Source organism: Dromiciops gliroides, chromosome 4, assembly GCF_019393635.1.
Source record: "Dromiciops gliroides isolate mDroGli1 chromosome 4, mDroGli1.pri, whole genome shotgun sequence".
NCBI lineage: Eukaryota > Metazoa > Chordata > Mammalia > Microbiotheria > Microbiotheriidae > Dromiciops > Dromiciops gliroides.
This window is the reverse complement of record NC_057864.1, coordinates 42273166-42294389: the sequence shown is the minus strand read 5'-3', so window position 1 is coordinate 42294389 and position 21224 is coordinate 42273166. Positions and strand designations below refer to the sequence as shown.

At 39.4% G+C, this 21224-nt stretch overlaps 1 protein-coding gene across 1 annotated transcript in view; it reads right to left on the bottom strand.

Moving 5' to 3' along the window:
• Window positions 1-6044: 6044 nt before the first annotated feature.
• The window catches only part of ODF2L (outer dense fiber of sperm tails 2 like), a 47670-nt gene continuing 32490 nt past the window's right edge, over window positions 6045-21224 (bottom strand). Inside the window, exons 16-17 of the mRNA XM_043999631.1 lie at window positions 10814-10939; window positions 6045-6660 (exon numbers count right to left, since the gene is read on the bottom strand). Of these exons, the coding sequence (XP_043855566.1) occupies window positions 6532-6660; window positions 10814-10939 (255 nt within the window). The 3' untranslated portion in view covers window positions 6045-6531. The remainder of the gene's footprint in view (window positions 6661-10813; window positions 10940-21224) is intronic.

The window sequence follows — 21224 nt, the reverse complement described above, 5'->3', positions numbered from 1 at the left end:
GTATGTAAATAATTCCTGATTGCCACATGATATGCCATTTGAGTGGCCTACCCATAGAACTAACCTATCATCTTGTATAACTTGGGAAAGACGATGTATGAATGAATGATAAAGCATCCATGAAGCACCATGCTAACCGCTGGATAGACAGATACAAGAAGGCTAGAAAGTCTCTACCTCCGAGAAGCAGGCATTTGATAACGCATTTAAAAAACACAAAAAGCTTTACAAGAGGGAGGGAAGAGAGGGGACATGCGTATGGCTGTTCTCATGTTTTGGTTGCATGAGCCCTTTACGCATGTGAAAAGATTTTAAATGACTAGTCGCTAATTTGGGGGGCTAACCTGACTGGGGTACTTAATCTAGGACTGTTGACTAACTGGCTATCTGACTTCGTTAATTTAATGTGAGCCATTTATAAAGTTCCACCACACTGCTCCACTCCCAAATTGATAAGCAAACTATTAAGAAGCCTCTTAACTAAATAATCAAAGCAGAGTTTATTTATGAGATACTATTTCAAATTAAGAATACAGGGAAATAAAATGTACAACCTGACTGCTTTGCTGCAGTCTCTTTCCCACCTGCTGTGCCAAACTTCTTGAATACAATAAGGGCCTTAGCCGCCTCCGGCCTCAGGGCATGTCACACTTTCCCTGCTCAGCTCCTTTCTTCTAACTCCTCTTAATCTTCACTTTCTCCAACCTGTGCCCTGTGCTGACCTGCCTCCTGTTCTGTCTGCTCCGTCCTCTGCCGCCTTTGTCGCCCCTCTAATCTTGTCTGCTGGCCTTTCCTCCTTGCTCCTAGTCCTGCGTTACTGTTCGTCTTGTCCCCCCTGACAGATCCCTTCTAATCTCACTCCCAGGTCTATATAATACCTTTTCTTCTCTCCACTCAAATCTCGAGGCTTCCTGCGCCCCCACAGACCAAGCTAATCCGCCAGCCAGGGCTGTGGCTGGTGGGGGGGGGGTGCTCGAGCAGCTCGTGCCTCAGCACAGGCTAGCCGGGATCTTTCAGAAAGCTCTGCTCAGGTCGGAGGGAGCTCGGGGCTTTTTTTTCCCCAGCTGTCTGACCTGGCGTCTTGCACAGCCCACGGGGCTCTTCGGCTCAGCTGAAGCAGAGGGGAAGGGGAAGAGACCCTGAGGGCCTAAGGCTTTTTAATCTCAGCCTAAAGATAGGGTCCCCAAATCAAAATAAATTTCCACACGCATTTAAAAGTGAGGACCCCTCCCTAAGAATGGGACCCCAAGGCTGGGTCTCTTGATGAAAAAGTAGGTTGGGAAAGCTGCCCCCTCTCAAACCTTTTTGTTGTCTTCCAGGGCCCTTCATGCTTGGTTTAGGGATGATAATCTTAGATCTATGCTAGGACCAACTGTTTTATAACCCTGTGCTTTCCTTCTGTATGTGCAGCTGGTGGAGGCTGTCAGAGAACAGATGTATTTGATAGAGAGCTAACCTCAAAGCCAGGAAGACCTGGGTCCAAAACCTTGCCCATGACACATATTGGCTGTGTGACCCCGAGCAAGTCACAGGGCTCTACCTAAGTTGAAGAGAAGGTCCCCACCTGATTTACTGCTGTGGATTACATCCATTGGTGTTTACTGAATTAGACATTAAAATGGATTAGTACAGGGGGGCAGCTAGGTGGCACAGTGGATAGAGTACCGGCCCTGGAGTCAGGAGGACCTGAGTTCAAATCTGACCTCTGATACTTGACACTAGCTATGTGACCCTGGGCAAGTCATTTAACTCTCAATGCCCCACAAAAAAAAAAAAAAAAGGATTAGTATTATTATGAAAAGTTTTGACCTCAAAGACTACTTGAAAGCGTTTTAAGGACCCCCTCAGGTTCCCAGACCACACTTTTGAGAGCCGCTGTTGTGTGGTTTGGAGATGGTCAGGAAGTGATGTAGAAAGGTGCTAAGGCCTGTGGCAGCTGGAAGAGAAGAGTCCACCATTGCAGTGGGAGGAGAATGAGGAGGGTGAGGACAATGGCTAGACTAGAATTGAATAGAGGGAAGATAATAGACTGAATTGCCTTTTGGAAGTCCCATAGTAAATAAGCTTTACCTTAAAACAAAGACTTATTTTTTAACCTCAAAATTCTTCTGCTGATGTTGTAGGAGAGGGAATAAACATTTAAGTGCCTACTGTGTGCAAGTACTTTACAAATATGATCTCAAATATCACGGCCATGACATGGGATACAACCACCTCTGAAGAATTAAAGTTGCTATTGTTACCAGAAAGGTGTACAGTAGACACAGGGAACCACATGGTATGACCAATAAAGATTGTAGGCGGTCTTCAGGGAGAAGCATGATCAAAAATCAACATGGGTTGATCATGCAACAAGAAGGCCAAGTAACAGGCACCCTGCATGCTCTTGACATATGCATGCAATGTCAAGAGGTCTAGCAGACATCCTCCAGCTCAGAGGATAGACACTCTGTGAAAGTGTTTGGGAAAGGGCAGCTAGGTGGTGCAGTGGATAAAGCACTGGCCCTGGATTCAGGACCTGAGTTCAAATCGGTCCTCAGACACTTGACACTTACTAGCTGTGTGACCTTGGACAAGTCACTTAACCCTCATTGCCCTGCCCCGCCCCCAAAACAAAGTGTTTGGGAGGACTTGGAAGAGCTGCACTGGCTGATACAGACATAGGTACTTCCTTATGTCTCTTTATTCATGAATCACAAGAGCCCTGGTCATTTTAACCACTTGAGAGGACACTAACAGGGATTTTCCCCCTGGTACTGGGATGGGAATCCCACTCTCTGACCCAATGTTAGAGAATCTGTCTCTATCTAGGGTCATATGAGTCACTTCCAGTGTTGTAACTCATTATAAACTCCCCAAAATAGACATTTAAAATAAAGTTCTGGACCTGTCATTCCTTCACATGAATATGCCTAACTTTCATTGGATACCACTTGGTGGGCCCTGGAGTAGGCTTTGAGAAGGACAGAGTAAGAAGTTTGGTTTTAATTTCAATTTCCATTCCACTTTCATCTACTAAACTTTGTTGTGCAGAGTTTGCTGATGTTATAACTTATCATGGGCATAAGCATAAATGAACCACGGACTTGCAGGTAGTGATATACAAACTATAATATAAAAGGTGTTGGATTGGGGGGTGGGGGGGGGAAGTGGGCTGGTCATGGAGCAAAAGCAAGGAATAATAGCCACTATAGGATAACCAATGCTATTATTGTACCCATGCAATTTAGTAGACCCACTGTAACAGGGCCTCACCTCCCCTATATTTATGGGAAGATATAGATGGGTTGATGAGAAGACATAAATAACCAACATCTTTAGAAATTACAGTAATGAGATCACAGATCCATTGAAGTATTTGGAGTAAGTGATTATAGTTAACTTAAACAGATTCATATTTTGAAGGCTTTAAGAATCCTGATCTATTCTAAACACCAACAAAGATTGCCACGCCTTTGTGTCTTTTTGAGTTCACTTTTCATACATGTTTTCCTTTCCTTTTGTTTTAGTGTCTATGGACCACCAGGTTATCACTTGAGCTGCCTTTTAAATATAATTTATAAAGAATCATAACCTGATGGAGTAAGAAAATTCCATGGGAAAAAAATGAAGAGAAGGAAATGTGGGTTTTAGAGTTACAATGCTCACAAAATCAAAGAACTAAAGAATTACTTTCAGAATTCCTAGGTATCTTAAGCAATGAATGAATGAATGGGGAAAAAAAAAACAAACCTTACTGGTTAAGTGTTTATTATGTGCCTAAAACTGTGCTAAGTGCTGTGGATCTTGGGAAAAAAATCAAGTCCCTACTCTCAAGGAGCTTACATTCTAATTAGGAAAAACAACACATATAAAAGGAGAAGGGGCATGGAGGTGTGTTATCACCTAGGAAGTCAGAGAGATTGCAGTACAGGCCTAGGGTAACTGACACTTCCTTTTAGGAATGAAAGTATGGATTTACCTAGAGCACCCTCTGGTACAAAGGGTGTGTGGGCAGAGGTGGGGATAGAGGAGAAATAGGCAGGAAGGAAAGGCATGCAGATAGAAAAGAGCAGCAGACAGTGGGTCAGGCTAGAGAGAGTGGATTCTCACCCAGTCAGGAGCCCAAGGCCCCAGGGTGGGAGCTGGAGGACCAGATCCAAGATGGAGGTTGAAGCAAGGAGACACGTCCTAAAGATGTCTGCAGAACACCAGGCAGGGGCTGGTTCAACCTGTATCAGAACAACAATTTCCACTACAATATATCTGATAAACGCTCATCCAGCTGTTGCTTAGAAAACTAAAAGAGGATTGCCAACGCATCCCATTTTATTTTTCAACAGCTATATGCTGATGAAAGGCAGATACAGATAACTCACAATTACTGTCTTTTACAATTTATAAAAACACTTCCTTATGAGAACCCAATACAGTAAATAATACAATTATCTTTGTCATGTATGGAGAAACAGAATTAAAAGTTTAATGACTTGCCCAAGGTCACACAGCTAGTAAATGTCAGAGCCAAGATACAAATCTCTTTGGAGTCCAAACCCAGAGCTTACTCCAACATGCTGACATTGGCATAGATTTGGACTAAACTCACACCAATGCAAGAAGAAAATGGTGGGATTCTCAAAAGCAAGAACAAACTTGTTTTCAAACGTTACAAATAAAATCTTTGTTGAAATCCTAAGGAAAGAAATATACAAGGCTTTTAATAATGTACTTTTTCTCTTTCTGGCACTGTCATTTGAAATCACCACAGCTAGCTTGGATAACGAACTAGACATATTAAATTACATTTTGGATAGAAACTTCGATTTTCTCTGCAAGAGTAGCCTAAAAGGAGAATATTTCTTATTCCAAACAGACACATGGAATTTTCGTTAATTTTTTTTCTTCTAAAAATGATTTTCATTAAAGTCTGGTTTGAGTTTTTTTTTTTCTTTTTTAGATAATCTGAAACAAGAATACGTAAGGAACTGCTTTCTTTCTTTTTGCCTATTTACAAAAGTTTTTAGGCCTTCTGTTTACCCAATGAAGGGATACTGAGATTGGGACTGAAGGTGTCTTCTTCACTTTTGCAAAGATGCTCTGTAACAAATTTGCTTCAGGCAACGTGTCTTTGAATATTTCATGGGCTATAAGAAAAAAAATGAGGCCAAAAATCTTGTAAGAACACAGGGGAGGTCACTTGGAGAAAGAAGTCTCACAGTCATTTAATAATGATGGATTTCAGGGCAGCTAGGTGGCACAGTGGATAGAGCACTGGTCCTGGATTCAGGAGGACCTGAGTTCAAATCCAGCCTCAGACACTTAACAATTACTAGCTGTGTGACCCTAGGCAAGTCACTTAACCCCAACTGCCTCACCAAAAAAAAAAAAAAAGATGGATTTGGGGGAGAAGCTCCACAATTCTGTGATGTACCATGAACCTCTTTTGGCCAAGGGAAGAAATAGGCCAGAATCCACTGTCCCCATTAGGTCTAAATAACATCATCCTAATTCCCCCTATATACTCAAGAATTCAGGTTTGTTTGTTACCTAAAGGATAAAATGGCTACTGTAGGCTTAATTTAAATGAACAAGTGAACTTTTCCCATTGTAACAAAAAGCATCACTAGTCTCAACAAGCCAGATTCTGAGAGTATAAGATTGTTCACAGGGTGAAAGGCATCAAACAAATTATGGGAAAAACAAGTTCAAGAGCATAACCTACTAAAGTAGGTTGAAACTTGATCAGTGGAAGACAGCACTCTATAAACGATTTTATAAAACAGAAGGGATAGACAGTACAATAGGGCAGACAGAATACTGGGTTTTCAAGCTAGCAGACCTGGACTCAAGTTCTGCTTTAGCCACATACCAGAAAGTCTCTTTTACCTGTCTCTCTGGGAGAGGTTTCCTTCCATACCTAAAAAACAAGGAGGATAATGCATGTACAAATGTTTAATTTCCATAAAAAATGGACTCCAACACAAAGTATCATTTATTATCATTGATTACTATTTAATGACAATTATAAGTTTTTTATATAAAATAGGGGTTATAATGACATTTTTAGCACATGTACAAAACTAGGTATTAAACCAAAGTGTTTCAGGAGTTTTCAATTATCTGTATATTATACTACAACTACCAAAAACTAAAATCCAGACAGATATTTTTTTGTTATCAATATATTCAGCCTTATAATTTATAGCAGGTCTGGAACAAACTGGGCCTAGAATCATTACAGCCTGAAAAGGAACTGGGCTATGCATTCATGAAATAATATGATTCAGGTTTCTTCTTTAACATAACCAAAACATTTGAAGCCAAAAGTACTTCAACAAGTATTCTCCGATCACAAAAAATTGGTCACATCCATCTTGTTTTATCCAGTGTTAGCTGAATCATCAATTACCCATCATGTGCATGGTCTCCCCCAAAACTCACAACATACTGATGTTATTGGTGCATAATGGTAATTTTTTTTAACCTAATCACTTTTGGGATCCATAATAAAAATCAAAAGAAAAGCTGGAATCAAATGAAATAGAAATTATTTCACCCAAACATGGTTACATAAGAGTTTTTAAGAAACTGTACATAATTCAGTATACTCTCATTCTGATTCTCTGTCTTTTCAAGGCTATGTTGTATTTCTTTCAAACATATTTCCTGGTGGTGTTCCTTCTAAATAAAAAAGTGAAAGATGCATTAGTGATACAATTTATACCAAAAAAAAAAAGGGAACAAGGTTTTATCAGCAAAATATAATTTTTTTTGGTGGTGGTGGGAGGTATCGGGGGGTAAGTATGAGAAGAGGTGGCAGGGAGAAAAGACTTGACTTATTTCCTATTAATCTCATTATAGTTTGTTTATTTATATGTAGAAGCCCACTATAATAGGATTCATTAAAACACTCAGTTACACCTGGATTCTCGTTACATTCCCAAAATGAAATGAGGCAGAAACAGTCTGGATATCACCTAGCTGTTCAAGAAGAGAGGCTTAATTTCTGTTCTCTGACACTTGCATGATAAATAGGGTCCACTGCATATTTGACATTGTGTCATTACCATTTAACATAATTCATACATTGCCAAAACCAGTCTATTCACTTTTCTTCAGTCTGTATTTTCTACCACAAGAGCAAATTAGCATATAATAAAACTACATACTTCTTTTAGTTACCTGTTCTTAACACTAAGACTATTTTCTTTTTAGTATCCTCACTTTATAAGAGAAATTTCAAAATGAAAGTCACCCTTCATTCTTGAGCAGATCAGAGAACTCTTTTTTTTTTGTATTATCTACTACATATTTATTACTATATGTGATTACTGAACGTACTTCAGAACAAGAGCAAGTTGCAGGAACAGCTAGGCATTGTTTCTATGTTCAAATCCTACCTTGACACTTAATACTTCACTAGCTGTGTGACCCTTGGCAAGTCACTTTGGACACCTACCAACTCTTAAAGTGCTATATAAATGCGAGCTATGACAATGGTGACATAAAGCCCACAGCTTCTACAGCATATCAAGGAATCAAGTGCCATTTACTTGTATTTTGTAAAGTGGCTTCTCTATAACCTAACCGGATCCTCCGAGCAACACTGCTCCGCGCAAGGAATCTCACTTGGGTCCTGGGTTTTCCTGTGAACTCTGGCCACAGCACACAAGGGTCAGTTTAGGAAAATCAGGACAAAGGGATATAGATTTCTCTGCTTTAATTTACTGGTCAGAAGAAGGCTCAGGGCAGGTTCGGAGGCGCATGTCCTTGTTAGCGCTATTGGAAGAAACCACTGTCTTCTAATTCTCAACCGTCCTGTGTCCATGATTGTAGTGACCAGCACTCAATTACTGAATGGTCAAATCATCAATAAATGCATGTAAGGTGCTGTGCACAGGTGATACCTACAGGACTAAGTACAAGAATGAGTCTCTGCCTTCAAAGAGTTTAGCAGTAGGAAATACATGTAAAAATGTTAAGGAAGCAATCATTGGTCGTCTGCTATGTGTCCACCAGAGTGAGAAATAAGAGAGGAGGGTAATCTTTTTAACAAACAATTCTTAAACATATCTAGATATTTAATTCATAACAAATGATGAAATAAATATGAAATGTTTTAGCATCAAAATCTTTACCTAGAGCCTAGAAAAAAATAGAAAACATGATTTAGTTCATCTCAGTATATTTTCTGCTTTATTTAGTGGCTTCATTTATACAAAACTAATCATTATTTTGTAGTAACTAGAAAATCAAATTAATATTAAGAATAACTTAAAAATCACAACAATGTTAAAATGATCAAAAAGGGTAGAACCTTGGTCATGATGAAAATGTTATTAACATTTTTATTGATGATTCAATAAATGACAAATCCTTTTTCAATCATTTAACTTTTGAACTCTTCAGTTTTCCATCTTTTCCCTCTGGAAGGAAAAAGGAAGGGAAGGAACAATGTTATTTTTCCAGTACTAGGTATGATTCAGAATAAGAAAGAAGACTTAAAGACAAAGAAAACGACAAAAAAGGCCTGTAGGGACAACTAAAGAAAGGAACAGACTGTCACTTGATGACAGATGGGAAGAAGATGAAGCAGCCCAATTGGCACTTGGTGTTTGACTAGCCTAAGGGAATAAATGACCAAACAAAAGTGGAAACAAAGAGTTGATATTCAAAACAAGCCCAGTGAGGGTAGCCCAGATCAACCACATCCTCAGGCATGACTATGAAGAAGGGATTTGCAGTGATATCAGAGTGTCACAGGACCAGAGAAGGGCAAATGTCCCAATTTTCAAAAAAGGAGACACTAGACAGAGTCTGCAAACTAGAAGCCAATGAGTTTTGACTATTTCTAGTAAAGTTTGAGAACAGATCATTAAATATTTATTTAGTAAACATCTAGAAAATGGTTATTACAAAAATCAGTATGTCTTCATCAAGAACAGGTCATGACAATTATTTCTTTTTTTCACAGGGTTGCAAAACAAGAAGACCATGGAAATCAATCAGTAAACATTTATTAAGTGCCTACTATGTGCCATAGATATTATTTCCCTAGATCTTAACAAAGATCTTCTTGTGGGAAAGATGGAAAGTAGTAGGTTAGCTGATGACAAAGTCAGATGAATTCAGAGCTTGCTGAATGCCCAGACCCCCAAAATATTCATTATGATTCCATATCAACTTAGAAGGAAGTCTAACTGCAGGGCTCTGTGTCTGGCTCTAGGCTATGTAACACCTGTATTTATCAGTGACTTGAAAAAGACATAGAGGACATGCTAACCAACCCTGCAGATGATGCCAACTTAGAAAAGATTCCTAATACACTGGATAGCAGAGTCAAGATCTCAGGAGTCTACAACATTGAAGTGAATTGAATAAGATGCAATTAAATAGGGATAAATGAAAAATCTTACACTTGGTTTAAAAAAAATCAACTAAATAAATATTCCAGATAGGAAGGAATGGCTAGGAATGCTCTGAATGGAAAAGATCTGGTAGTTGAAGAGGGCTACAAGGCCAATATGAGTTAGCAGTGTGATATGACAGTCGATAGAGACGATCTAATCTTGTGTCACTTTAAAAGGCCTCTAGAAATAATGAGGTGGATGGTGCTTCGGCACTCTGGCCAGACCGCATCTGCAGTGCTGTGTTCCATTACAGGCATCATGCTGTAGGAAGGACAATGAGAAGGGAAAGGAGTACCTAGAAGAGAGCGACCATGATGGGGAAGGGCCTGGAATCCAAGCCACACAAGGATCAGCTGAAGGAAATGGACGTTTAGCCTGGAGAAGTCCCAGGAGAAACATGATAGATGGTTTCAAGTGTTTGAAGGGTTACTAGTGAATAGACTGATTTTGGTGAGCTCCCGAGGGCAGAACCAACAGGAGGAAGTTGCAGAGTCAGATTCTGGCTTGATGCAGAAAAAAACCTAATGATCAGAGTCATTCAAAAGGGGCTGAGACTGCCAGGAGAGGCAGTAGGATGCCCCTATTTGAAGTCTTCAAGCAGAGGCTGGATAATCACTTGTCAGGCCTGTTGTGCTGATGATTCTTTTCCAGGGGTTGGTTGGACTAGACAGCCGCTGAGGTACTTTCTACCTCTAAAATTCTGGGATTCTACGATTTCATGGACTCTCTGGTTCCTAGAAGAAAATAATGCAATAGCATTCTCTATGTCATCTCTAGATAACTTGTTTTTAGTTAAGTTAATCATGTACTATCCTAGATATAAAAGGGTCTCATATGAACGGCGTCAATAATATTTCAAAGAAAACAAAAGGATTGACTGGACAAAGTTAGTGTGATTTTGTTATTTCATTGGCAAAGCAAAGGCAACCTATGTATTAATCTAGATATCTGGTTGAAATAAAGCCAAGTAAAAATATCCAAAATTAAACATACATACTAGAGGTATATTGGGCTATCTTGCTCATGTAGTAATTAAATATCTTCAACTTAGCACGGTTTCCAAAAAAGCTAATTAATATGGAATTAATTATATTAAGTTTATAAATACCATGAAGTGGCTAACATAAAATAAAAAAGCACTAAGGGAAAGCCCAGAACAGACATGGGAAAAGTATACTGGGCAGTTTTCTCAGTAATGAGAAAGTGGAATAGGAGGAAGTATAGCACAGTCACTTTTGCAAGACCTTGACATTGCATGCTACCTTATTACAGGAGTTAACGTATTGTTTAAATTATGATATTGTTAGCCCATATGCTTTTCATTACTTAGAAATACATTATTAAATGTTTAAGCAAAGTATACAAAGGTCATTGAAAAGCTTATTGTTTTTCTACAATAAGAAATTAAAACATGCCACACTCACAGTATTCAATATGCAAACAAGCTGGTTTTGTTCTTCATTTTTTTTCCTAAGCTCACTTTCCAGGTCTGATATTTTTGTTTGTAAAGCCTGTTCTCGGGATGTCATTTTCTCTATTTCTTCTGAAACCTGAAATTTTGATAATAAAACAAAATAACTATAGATATGTATTTATGCTTACTTTCTAACCATTTAAAAGCCTTGTTGTATTAATTATTATTCATTAGATTTCAACATTATGTGAACGTTAAATGAATTATATTAATTACATCCTAGCAGGGAAAAGTATAAAGCAATATTAGCTAAACAGTCAGACAAATATTATTTTTCCTTGAGTTATGACTTACATATTGCTGTCATACTGAGATTTTAAGCCACCTATGGGCTGGAATCATGACATATAAATTTTGTACCTCAAAATGTTTTAACAAAAAAATATATATAATAGATAGTATAAACACTCAATTTCCCCATAACAATTTATTTTTTAAAATTTTAAACATTTTAAACTCCATTTATACAAGCAAACTTATTGAATTCTACAATTTGACAGAATTGAACATGTGGGGAATAGATAAACTTTTATAACCAAATAAGTCTAACTAGACCTATGATATGACTTTCTATTAACTGAATTATTTTCTGAATATTCTGAACTACATGTTCAAATTTTAATTTTCTGATATTTTATAATTTTTGATTAGTGCAAATAACAAATTCCATGATGTATTTCTATTATTTAAATTCACACTATTCAAAGTTATAATATATATGAAATATAGTGATTAGTTCTACCCCATTGGAAATATGCAGGGTAAATGTGGATAACATGAGCAATTCATAGTGTGGTAAAATATGAAAGTTTTTAACAGTCGGTTAGGATAACTGAAAGACGCCAGTTTTTCAAGGACCACCCTTTTGGGGAGGAGATGAACAGTCCGCCTGCTGCGCATGTCAGACTGCCTGCCGGGGACAGTCCGCCTGCTGCGCATGTCAGACTGCCTGCCAGGTACAGTGCGCCTGCTGCGCATGTCAGACTGCCTGCCGGGTTTTTTTTTGGACTTCCGGGGTGGAGAAAAGGAGAGAGGCCTTTTTTTTGCCTGCTTGGCGGGACTCCTGACGGCGCGGCACGGACTCTCTCTCTCCAAAGGTGGCCTTGTCGGTTGGTGGCCTTGTCGGTTGGTGGCCTTGTCGGTTTGGTGAGTTGTTATAAGGAATATAGACTAAGCTTAGACTTAAGACGATTTGTATTGTGTTTCTACTTTCCTATCCTTCTAACCAACATCACCTTGTGACTATCATAACTATAAATAAAAAGGTCTATCTAGAAAACCAAAACCTGCTTCCATTTACTAGTTTGGGAGATAAATTAAGGGAAAGGTTAAGTAGGGGAGATTTATGATCTAATATCCAATTTTAAATCTCACAGTTTTGGCGACCCCGAAGGGACCTTAAGGACCCTCCCACCCTCCCTAGTTTGGCCATAAGCCGGCCAATTCGGTGGATTTTCCAAATTACCCCCCCCCCCACGGACTTTCCCTTTGTCTAATCTCCCTTAAAGACTTTAAGCCTCTAAGAGTCTTGCTTTAAACAGAAAAGCCAGCCCAGTTTAAAGGGCAAGATGCTCGAATATTCTACTATCCCTTTGATTTTTCTCATCGGAATGTATTGGGACAGCATAACATCCCGACTTAGAGGAATAGTTTACTCAATGGTCCTTCATAACATTATTGGTTTTTTCCTCATTCAGGCAGCAAAAAGTTTTTTGTATAATAGTATACGTGAGAATCTTTGGGAAAATACGTTTAATATAAGTAGAAATTTTATGCCTGCAATTGAAATACCTTTTAATACCACATCCATAGTTCATACGACTAAGGATTTTATTTTTTTTTGGTTTTTTTTTGTTTTTGTTATTATCATTGTTTTTGTTATTATCATTGTTATGATATGGGGGAAATTCTCACATATGGAGAGAGACCTCGAAATGAAATTCTCACATATGGAGAGAGACCTCAAAATGGCTGTTTCTACTAGAGATGATCCAAGTTCAGAATCAGATCAGCAGAAACTACTCCCTCTGCAGGAAGCTATAGAACATAGTAAGAAGGGAGTGCCAATTCAAGTCAGAAAATATAGCCCCTTTAGACCAAGTGACTTGAGCGCATGGAAATCAATCATCCCTAGTTTTGAGAAAAATCCTAACACTGTAATTTCACAGTTAAGGACTATATTTAATGCATATCAACCCAGTTGGGCTGATGTTACTTGCCTTTTGGAAACTTTACTGTCCCCAACTGAGATTACAGATGTTATCTCAGCAGGAAATGCCCTTGTTGCGAAAGGTAAGGCCGATGTGGAATGGCCTCTAAAGGATCCAGAGTGGAATTATAATGATGATAGGGATTTCCAAAGATTAAAAGATGCTAGAGAAACACTTCTGAAGGGAATGGAATCTTGCTCTAGAAAACCAGAAAACTGGCAGAAATTTTTAAGCCTACCTCAGGAGGCTAATGAAAGACCAAACAGATTTTATGATAGACTTTGTGAGGCCGCTAGACAGTACACCAGATTGGATCCAGTAGATTTAAGAGATTCCTGTATCATTCTCAACACATTTGTTTATAATTCACTGCCAGAAATACGCAGATACTTTCTGAAACAATGTCCAGACTGGAGAAATCTCTCAGTAGATAGAATTAAGGAACTTGCAAATTATGTCTTTGACTCACGTGAGGAAGATCCAGATCACCCTAAACAGAGCATTCTGGCACCAGCGATTACTAGTCAGCCATGTGGATACCGGAGCAAGGACACTAAGGTGTGTTGTTACTGTCGTAAGGAGGGGCATGAATTGAGAGAATGTAGGACTTGGAGAAGAAATTCTAATTCTAATTACAGGCGAAATCAAAATAGAAATAGATCTTTTTGGAGGAATACAGAAAGGCAGTACCAGAATAATGGTAACCAAGAACCCCCTCAGAAGAGGACACAGGAATGATGGTGTCTTGGGGAGGAATGGAACATAGATAATGAAAGCCATATATTCCCAGATCCGGATTTTTTGAATGCACTTGTGCCAGTCCATTCACCTCCCCAGAGTAATGAACCACATGTCACCTTAAAAGTGGGGGAGACTTATTATGATTGTCTGCTAGACACAGGAGCCTCTAAATCAGTATTAGTAAGCAAACCAGATGCTGGGTGTAGACCTGTAGGATATTTGAATGTAGTGGGAGTCTCAGGAAAGAGCCAGAGAGTGGCAAAATTGAATCCTCGCATGGTATCTATGGGGCCCTTAACAGTAGAACATTCATTTTTACTCATGCCTGATGCCCCTGTAAATTTATTAGGTCGTGATCTCCTTTGCAAGCTTAGAGCAACCATATCTTGTGCTCCAGATGGGGCTGTCTCCTTACAATTGCCAGAGGATACTGTTCATTTATTACCAATTTTACTTACAGAAGCTCAAGGAACAGCAGGGGAGGTATCCAAAATCCCCTCTGACATTCCTGAGTCTTTATGGGCCTCATCCCCTAATGAGGTGGGGCTCCTTAAGTCTGCCATGCCTGTTACCTTTAAAGTTAAGGGGGGACCACCCCCCTCCATTCCACAGTATCCATTGTCTAGGGAAGCAATAGAAGGGATCACCCCTATAATTGAGGCTTTGAAAAACCAGGGTATTATTATTCCATGTCATCACTCTCCATGCAATACTCCCATTTTGCCAGTTAAAAAACCCAAGCCTGGGCCAGATGGTAAACCTGTTTATCGCTTTGTGCAAGATCTTAGAGCGATTAATAATTATGTTATTCCTAGACATTCTATAGTCGCAAATCCGGCTATGATAATTTCCTCAATTCCCTATGAATCTACATGTTTCACAGTGGTAGACCTTTGCTCTGCCTTTTTCTCCATACCAGTACATGAGGACTTCCAATATTTATTTGCTTTTACCTGGAAAAATAGACAGTGGACCTGGACTAGACTCCCACAGGGATTTGTAGACAGTCCCACATTATTTTCCCAAATTTTACAGCAGGATCTGGCCTCTATTACCTTTAAAGCCTCCACACTAGTACAATATGTTGATGACTTACTTTTGGCCTCTCCTAATGCTGAAATTTGTCAGGAAGATAGCCGTCACTTACTGCTGGAGCTGCACAAGAGAGGACACAAGGTTTCTAAGACAAAGGTACAATGGTGTTTGCCCCAGGTAGAATATTTAGGATTTATTTTGGCTGCTGGAACTCGCTCTGTCTCTTCTAAGCGAGTCCAGGCCATTCAACAACTCTCTGCCCCCACTACTAAGAGGCAGTTGAGAGCCATTCTGGGAGCAGCTGGGTACTGTAGACAATGGATACCCTCTTTTGGTGAAATTACTAAACCCCTCATAGCTCTTACAAAAAGTTCTGTTCCAGACATTTTACAGTTGGATCCCCAGCATCTCTCAGCCATAAAAGAATTAAAACGGGCCTTGTTATCAGCACCTGCCCTAGGACTGCCAGATTATAGTAAGCCTTTCACTCTCTTTGTGCATGAACAAAGGGGGGTGGCTTCTGGAGTCCTGACTCAGTCACTGGGGCCTAACCAGCGTCCTATAGCCTACTATTCAATTCAGCTGGACCCTGTAGCGGCTGGAGTGCCACCTTGCCTTAGAGCAGTGGCGGCCACAGCGCTTTTGGTAGAAAAAGCCTCTGATTTGGTCCTAGGTAACCCTCTAACTGTGCAATGCCCTCACGAAGTGGAGGCTCTCTTACTACGTCACAGGACACAAGCCTTTTCAGATCAAAGGCTGGCTAAGTATGAAATAACCCTGTTAGGTAATGAGAATATCACTTTAAAACGCTGCACAGTTCTTAATCCAGCAACACTACTCCCTAATTTACCATTCTCGGGGGAACCGTTGCATGACTGTGCTTCTTTAGTTGATATGGCTGAAAAACCCCGTGATGATCTTTTTGATACACCTTTAGAAAATCCTGATCTTGTCCTCTATACAGATGGTTCCTCATTTATGAGAGAGGGAACCCGTTTTACTGGAGCTGCTGTAGTTTCTGATTATGACACCCTCTGGGCAGCTTCTCTGCCTTCCCATTTTAGTGCACAGGCTGCTGAACTTGTGGCTCTTACACAGGCCTGTAATATAGCTAAAGATAAGAGTGCCACCATTTTTACTGACTCGAAATATGGCTTTGGCATATGCCACTTTATTGGTATGATTTGGCGTCAACGAGGCTTTCTAACATCCTCGGGCAAGGCTATTGCCAATGGGGACCTTATCAAGGACCTCTTAGATGCCCTAAAACTGCCTTCTTCCCTAGCCGTTGTACATTGCCCTGCCCACACAGGGAATAGTGACCCTGTTTCAAAGGGAAATGCACGAGCCGATTCTGCAGCCAAGCTTGCTGCATTAGAAGCTCCTGAACATGTATTTAACCTTTCACCTTCTGAGGATATTCCTTCCAACCTAACCTATGACGATTCTGAAGTAGAAAAGTGGAAAAAGAAATTTAAGGCGAAACAGATCAATGGCATCTGGGTGTCTCCGGAAGGTAAGCCATTTCTTCCCCGGAAATTCTACCACCAGGTATGCCTCTCTGTTCACAGAAAAGGCCATTTTGGTACACAAGGCATTGTAGACTCTATTAAGAGAACCTGGATAGCACCAGGTGTGACTAATACAGCATCTCGAATCTGCTCGGGCTGCTCCACATGTCAGTCTTATAATCAGTATGCTTTTAAGGCCAAAGCTTATGGAGGGCGTCCTCTAGCATATACACCTTTTGAGCACTTACAAATTGATTATATTACTATGCCAAAAGCAGGACATTATAAATTTTGCCTTGTTATAGTTGATCAGCTCACTCGGTGGGTGGAGGCCTTTCCCAGCCCCCGAGCCACAGCTGCCTTTGTTGCCAAAATTCTTCTTAAAGAGATAGTACCTCGTTTTGGCCCACCAGCCCGCATCGATTCTGACAAAGGCACACATTTCACTGATTCGATTTTATCCCAAATCTACTCTTTCTTGGGAGTGACTCCAAAATTCCACACGCCCTACCATCCACAAAGTTCAGGCCAAGTCGAACGTATGAATAAAGAGCTTAAGAGTATGATTGGCAAATTATGTACTGAAACCCATTTGAAATGGCCTGATGTTCTACCATTGGCATTATTCTATCTACGAAGTAGACCAAGAGGAGAACTTCATATATCTCCTTATGAAATGCTTTTTGGTCACCCTCCTATCCAAGCTAAAACTTTTTCCCCAGTTTATACATCACTGGTGGGAGGTGATACTTCTGTTGCTTCCTATATACAGGAATTACAGACCAGGCTACGTGAACTCCATGAGGCAGGAGCTGTGGTCCAGGCAGGACCATTAGACTTTTCATTGCATAACTTCAACCCAGGAGATAAAATATATGTAAAGAATTTTCAGAGAACCAGTGGAACTCAACCTGCCTGGGAAGGACCTTTTCAGGTATTATTGACAACTCCTACCGCCATTAAAATTGGTGAAAAAGACTCATGGATTCATTGCTCTCATATAAAGCCTGCACCATTCATAGGTGAAGAGATTTCAGATAGACCTGAGGTAGACGCTAAAGAGGTAAAAACCCTAACGATAGCAACTGTTAAAGAGCAAAGAAAGTTCAGAGGAAACAGGAAGTTCCCATTTAAGAATCCCACTGATCAGTTAAATGCTTTGGGACTCAGTCTTCGTAAAGTATCAGGAGACGGAAATTGCCTTTTTAGGGCTTTAGCAGACCAGCTAGAAGGTCACTGTAGAAATCATCTCAGACACAGACAAGAAGCTGCTTCTTATATGATTAACCATAGACAAGAGTTTGAGTCTTTTATAGTAAATGACTCCCCTTTTGAAGAATATGTTGATGAATTAAAGAAATTTGGAAAGTGGGGAGGAAATGATACAATTGTAGCATTTGCTAAGCAGCATCAGCTGAATGTTGTGGTTCATCAATTAAATCAGCCTTTATTGAAAATCAGTGGCACAGACAAAACTGATGCTACAGAACTCCACATTTTCTACCATAAAGAACATTATGACAGCATTAGAAAGATCAATGACAATTCAGAAACCCCTGCCACTTTGGCATGCAGAGAATTGGGGAACCAGTTAAAACAATGTGGCATACCCCAAACTCTAGCAGCTTAAATACCTTATAATTTAACAAGCATTTCCTTCTACAGGCAAAAGCACTGAAGTACATGGCCTAGTTTTCTGGCCTACCTCAACTATTTTTTTTTTATTAATTTTTGGGTTTTTTTGTTTTTGTTTTGACTTTTGAAAGGCACTGAAAAGACCTGGAATTGACTGCACCTTTAAGTTCTTTAAGAGCACAAAAGGGTGCTTAGCGAATCTTTTGCTTTTTTTATTTTTGGTTTTGCTTTGGTTTTTTTTTTACTTTTGTTTCTTTTGCTTTTCTTTAAAACTAAATTTTGTAAACTAAGTGATTATTCAAAGACATTTTAAGTATATGCTGTGGGTGAGGCTATCGGGCCTCAGAAGCTACCAGAATTCTTCTTTTTTTTTATTTACTCTTTCTTTTTGAGAGAACCATGAGTTCTAATGAGTTTTGTTTTATTTATTTATTTTTCTCCTTTCTCTTGTATGTTGTTCTGTTTAACTAAAAAGTACCAGAAATTGCTTGATACCTCACTGAAAACATTGAATATTGAATCTTGCTAATTGAAGTCTTATTTCTTTTTGATGAATTAATCACCACTTTAAGTATCTGCTACTGTTATACCAGAGAATTCATGTATAAGATGATGTGGTCTACTTGCTAAAAGAAGATTATGTAATAATGTCTAAAAGAAGATTATGTAACAATGTCTAATATAATCAGCTATTTACATTCGTTTATTATTTATATGTCATTATACTCTGGGTATGGTTTGGAATTATTGTATATATCACTAATATATTCTCAGTTATGCAGCATAGCACACATTTTTACCATCATATTGTCTTTGGTGAAATTAATGAGATTTCAGAAATATGGAAACTTATCATTTCAGAGACTAACTTGCTGTGAACTCTGACGCAGGCCCTGGAGAGAATATATGTGCAACAAAAGGAGAGACAGGTATACGTAAGTCCATGGTTTGCTTATGATGGTGACTATGTAGAGCACAATTACTAGGCACAGTCCAGTATTCATCCTCTCTCCCTCCTAATTTAACCTAATTTAACTGAACTTATTTATCTTTTTATCTCACTCAGTTGAATTCACCTGTGGCCTAGCACAATCACTGGCTGTCTCAGAACCATGAGATATGGTATGATAACCTTTCCATAACATTTTCAGGTGTCATGAACACATACTAAATTTGGCTTTGATCCAGACACATGGTGGTAAAAAGTGTTACACATTGCATAACTACCTCAACCCTCTATTACAAGTCTAACCATATAAAGGAGGGAATGTAATGGAATTTATTAATTTGATCATTGACAATGCTATGCTAAGGTTTTAAAAATACAGCAATTCAAACAGTTAAAGAAGATAATCCAGCTTTCCAGACCAGAGTCCAGAATCCAGTTTTCCAGACCAGAATCCAGTTTCCTCCTGATGACATCTTACCACTTCAAGAAGACAAGAGAACTCAGAGACTTTATATGAACTGTTTTGCTTTATTAGCTTTTACTATCTCCTTTCTGTTATATACTATCTGTAACATGTACTCTCTGCAGAGGCTCTCCCTTTGCAAGACTAATGTCAAAGCGTCGGTTCATGAGGAAAAAAAAAAAATCGCCCCTCTGGACAAAACTTTCCTCTCTTCCTTTTCTGTATTGTTGTTCGCATATTATTAGTCAGCAAAAGTTATTATATTCTTTTTACTGTTCCATCAAGGAAACATTCCGTTTCTTGAGGAAGCAAAGGGGGGAAATGTGGTAAAATATGAAAGTTTTTAACAGTCGGTTAGGATAACTGAAAGACGCCAGTTTTTCAAGGACCACCCTTTTGGGGAGGAGATGAACAGTCCGCCTGCTGCGCATGTCAGACTGCCTGCCGGGGACAGTCCGCCTGCTGCGCATGTCAGACTGCCTGCCAGGTACAGTGCGCCTGCTGCGCATGTCAGACTGCCTGCCGGGTTTTTTTTTGGACTTCCGGGGTGGAGAAAAGGAGAGAGGCCTTTTTTTTGCCTGCTTGGCGGGACTCCTGACGGCGCGGCACGGACTCTCTCTCTCCAAAGGTGGCCTTGTCGGTTGGTGGCCTTGTCGGTTGGTGGCCTTGTCGGTTTGGTGAGTTGTTATAAGGAATATAGACTAAGCTTAGACTTAAGACGATTTGTATTGTGTTTCTACTTTCCTATCCTTCTAACCAACATCACCTTGTGACTATCATAACTATAAATAAAAAGGTCTATCTAGAAAACCAAAACCTGCTTCCATTTACTAGTTTGGGAGATAAATTAAGGGAAAGGTTAAGTAGGGGAGATTTATGATCTAATATCCAATTTTAAATCTCACAATAGGATTCATCATTTACACTAGGTAGAACCTCTCATCCAGAAACCATGGCAGGAAGAAAAAATGGCCTGATCAGATGGCAATGGTACCCTCCTAATGTCAGGAAAAAGCAAGAGGGGCCTCTTTCTGGCTCACCATGGGGACAAACTGCAGAACTTCTGAGAGAACATGGACAAAAGCACCATAGGATAGCTAGGCCTGGATGGGCTGTAATTAGCATTCGTGGAAGAAATTCCTGAATCAATGAGATCAGTCACTGGAGTGTGCTGGCTAATATGGAAATATGTTTTGCATGATTTCACATGTATAATTGATAGCACATTGCTTGCCTTCTCAATGGGTGGGGGAGGGGCAGGAGGGAAGAAGAGAATTTGGAACTCAAAATTATTTTTTAATTATTATTTAAAATTAATGATAATTTTTAAAAAACAGATTTCACACTAGCAAGCATATCTTTGCTTTGATATTGGCAGTTGCTCTTTAACATGTAACAATGTCTGTGACATTTGTTCATGCAGAGTTAGAGGTAGTGAGATGGCACAGGAGATGGAGCACTGAACCTGGAGTCTGGAAGACCTGAGTTCAAATGCTGCAAGTTACTTACTAGCTGTTACTGTAAGCAAGTCACTTAACTTCTGTTTGCCTCAATCTAGAAAATGGGAATAATAGTAGCATCTACCTTCCAGAGTTATTTTAAAGATAAAATGAAATAATATTTGTAAAGCGTGATGCAAAACAAAAAGCATTCTATAAATGTTATCATTATTGTTATTATTGAATTAACCTACCACATGGGAAACTGCAGAGACATGATTGTAATTAGAGAGGTTGCCGCTAGATGGCAATGTTGGCACATTAGGGATCAGTAAATTCTTTTCAGATGAAAGACACTGTCAGTTTACTTTTCAATTC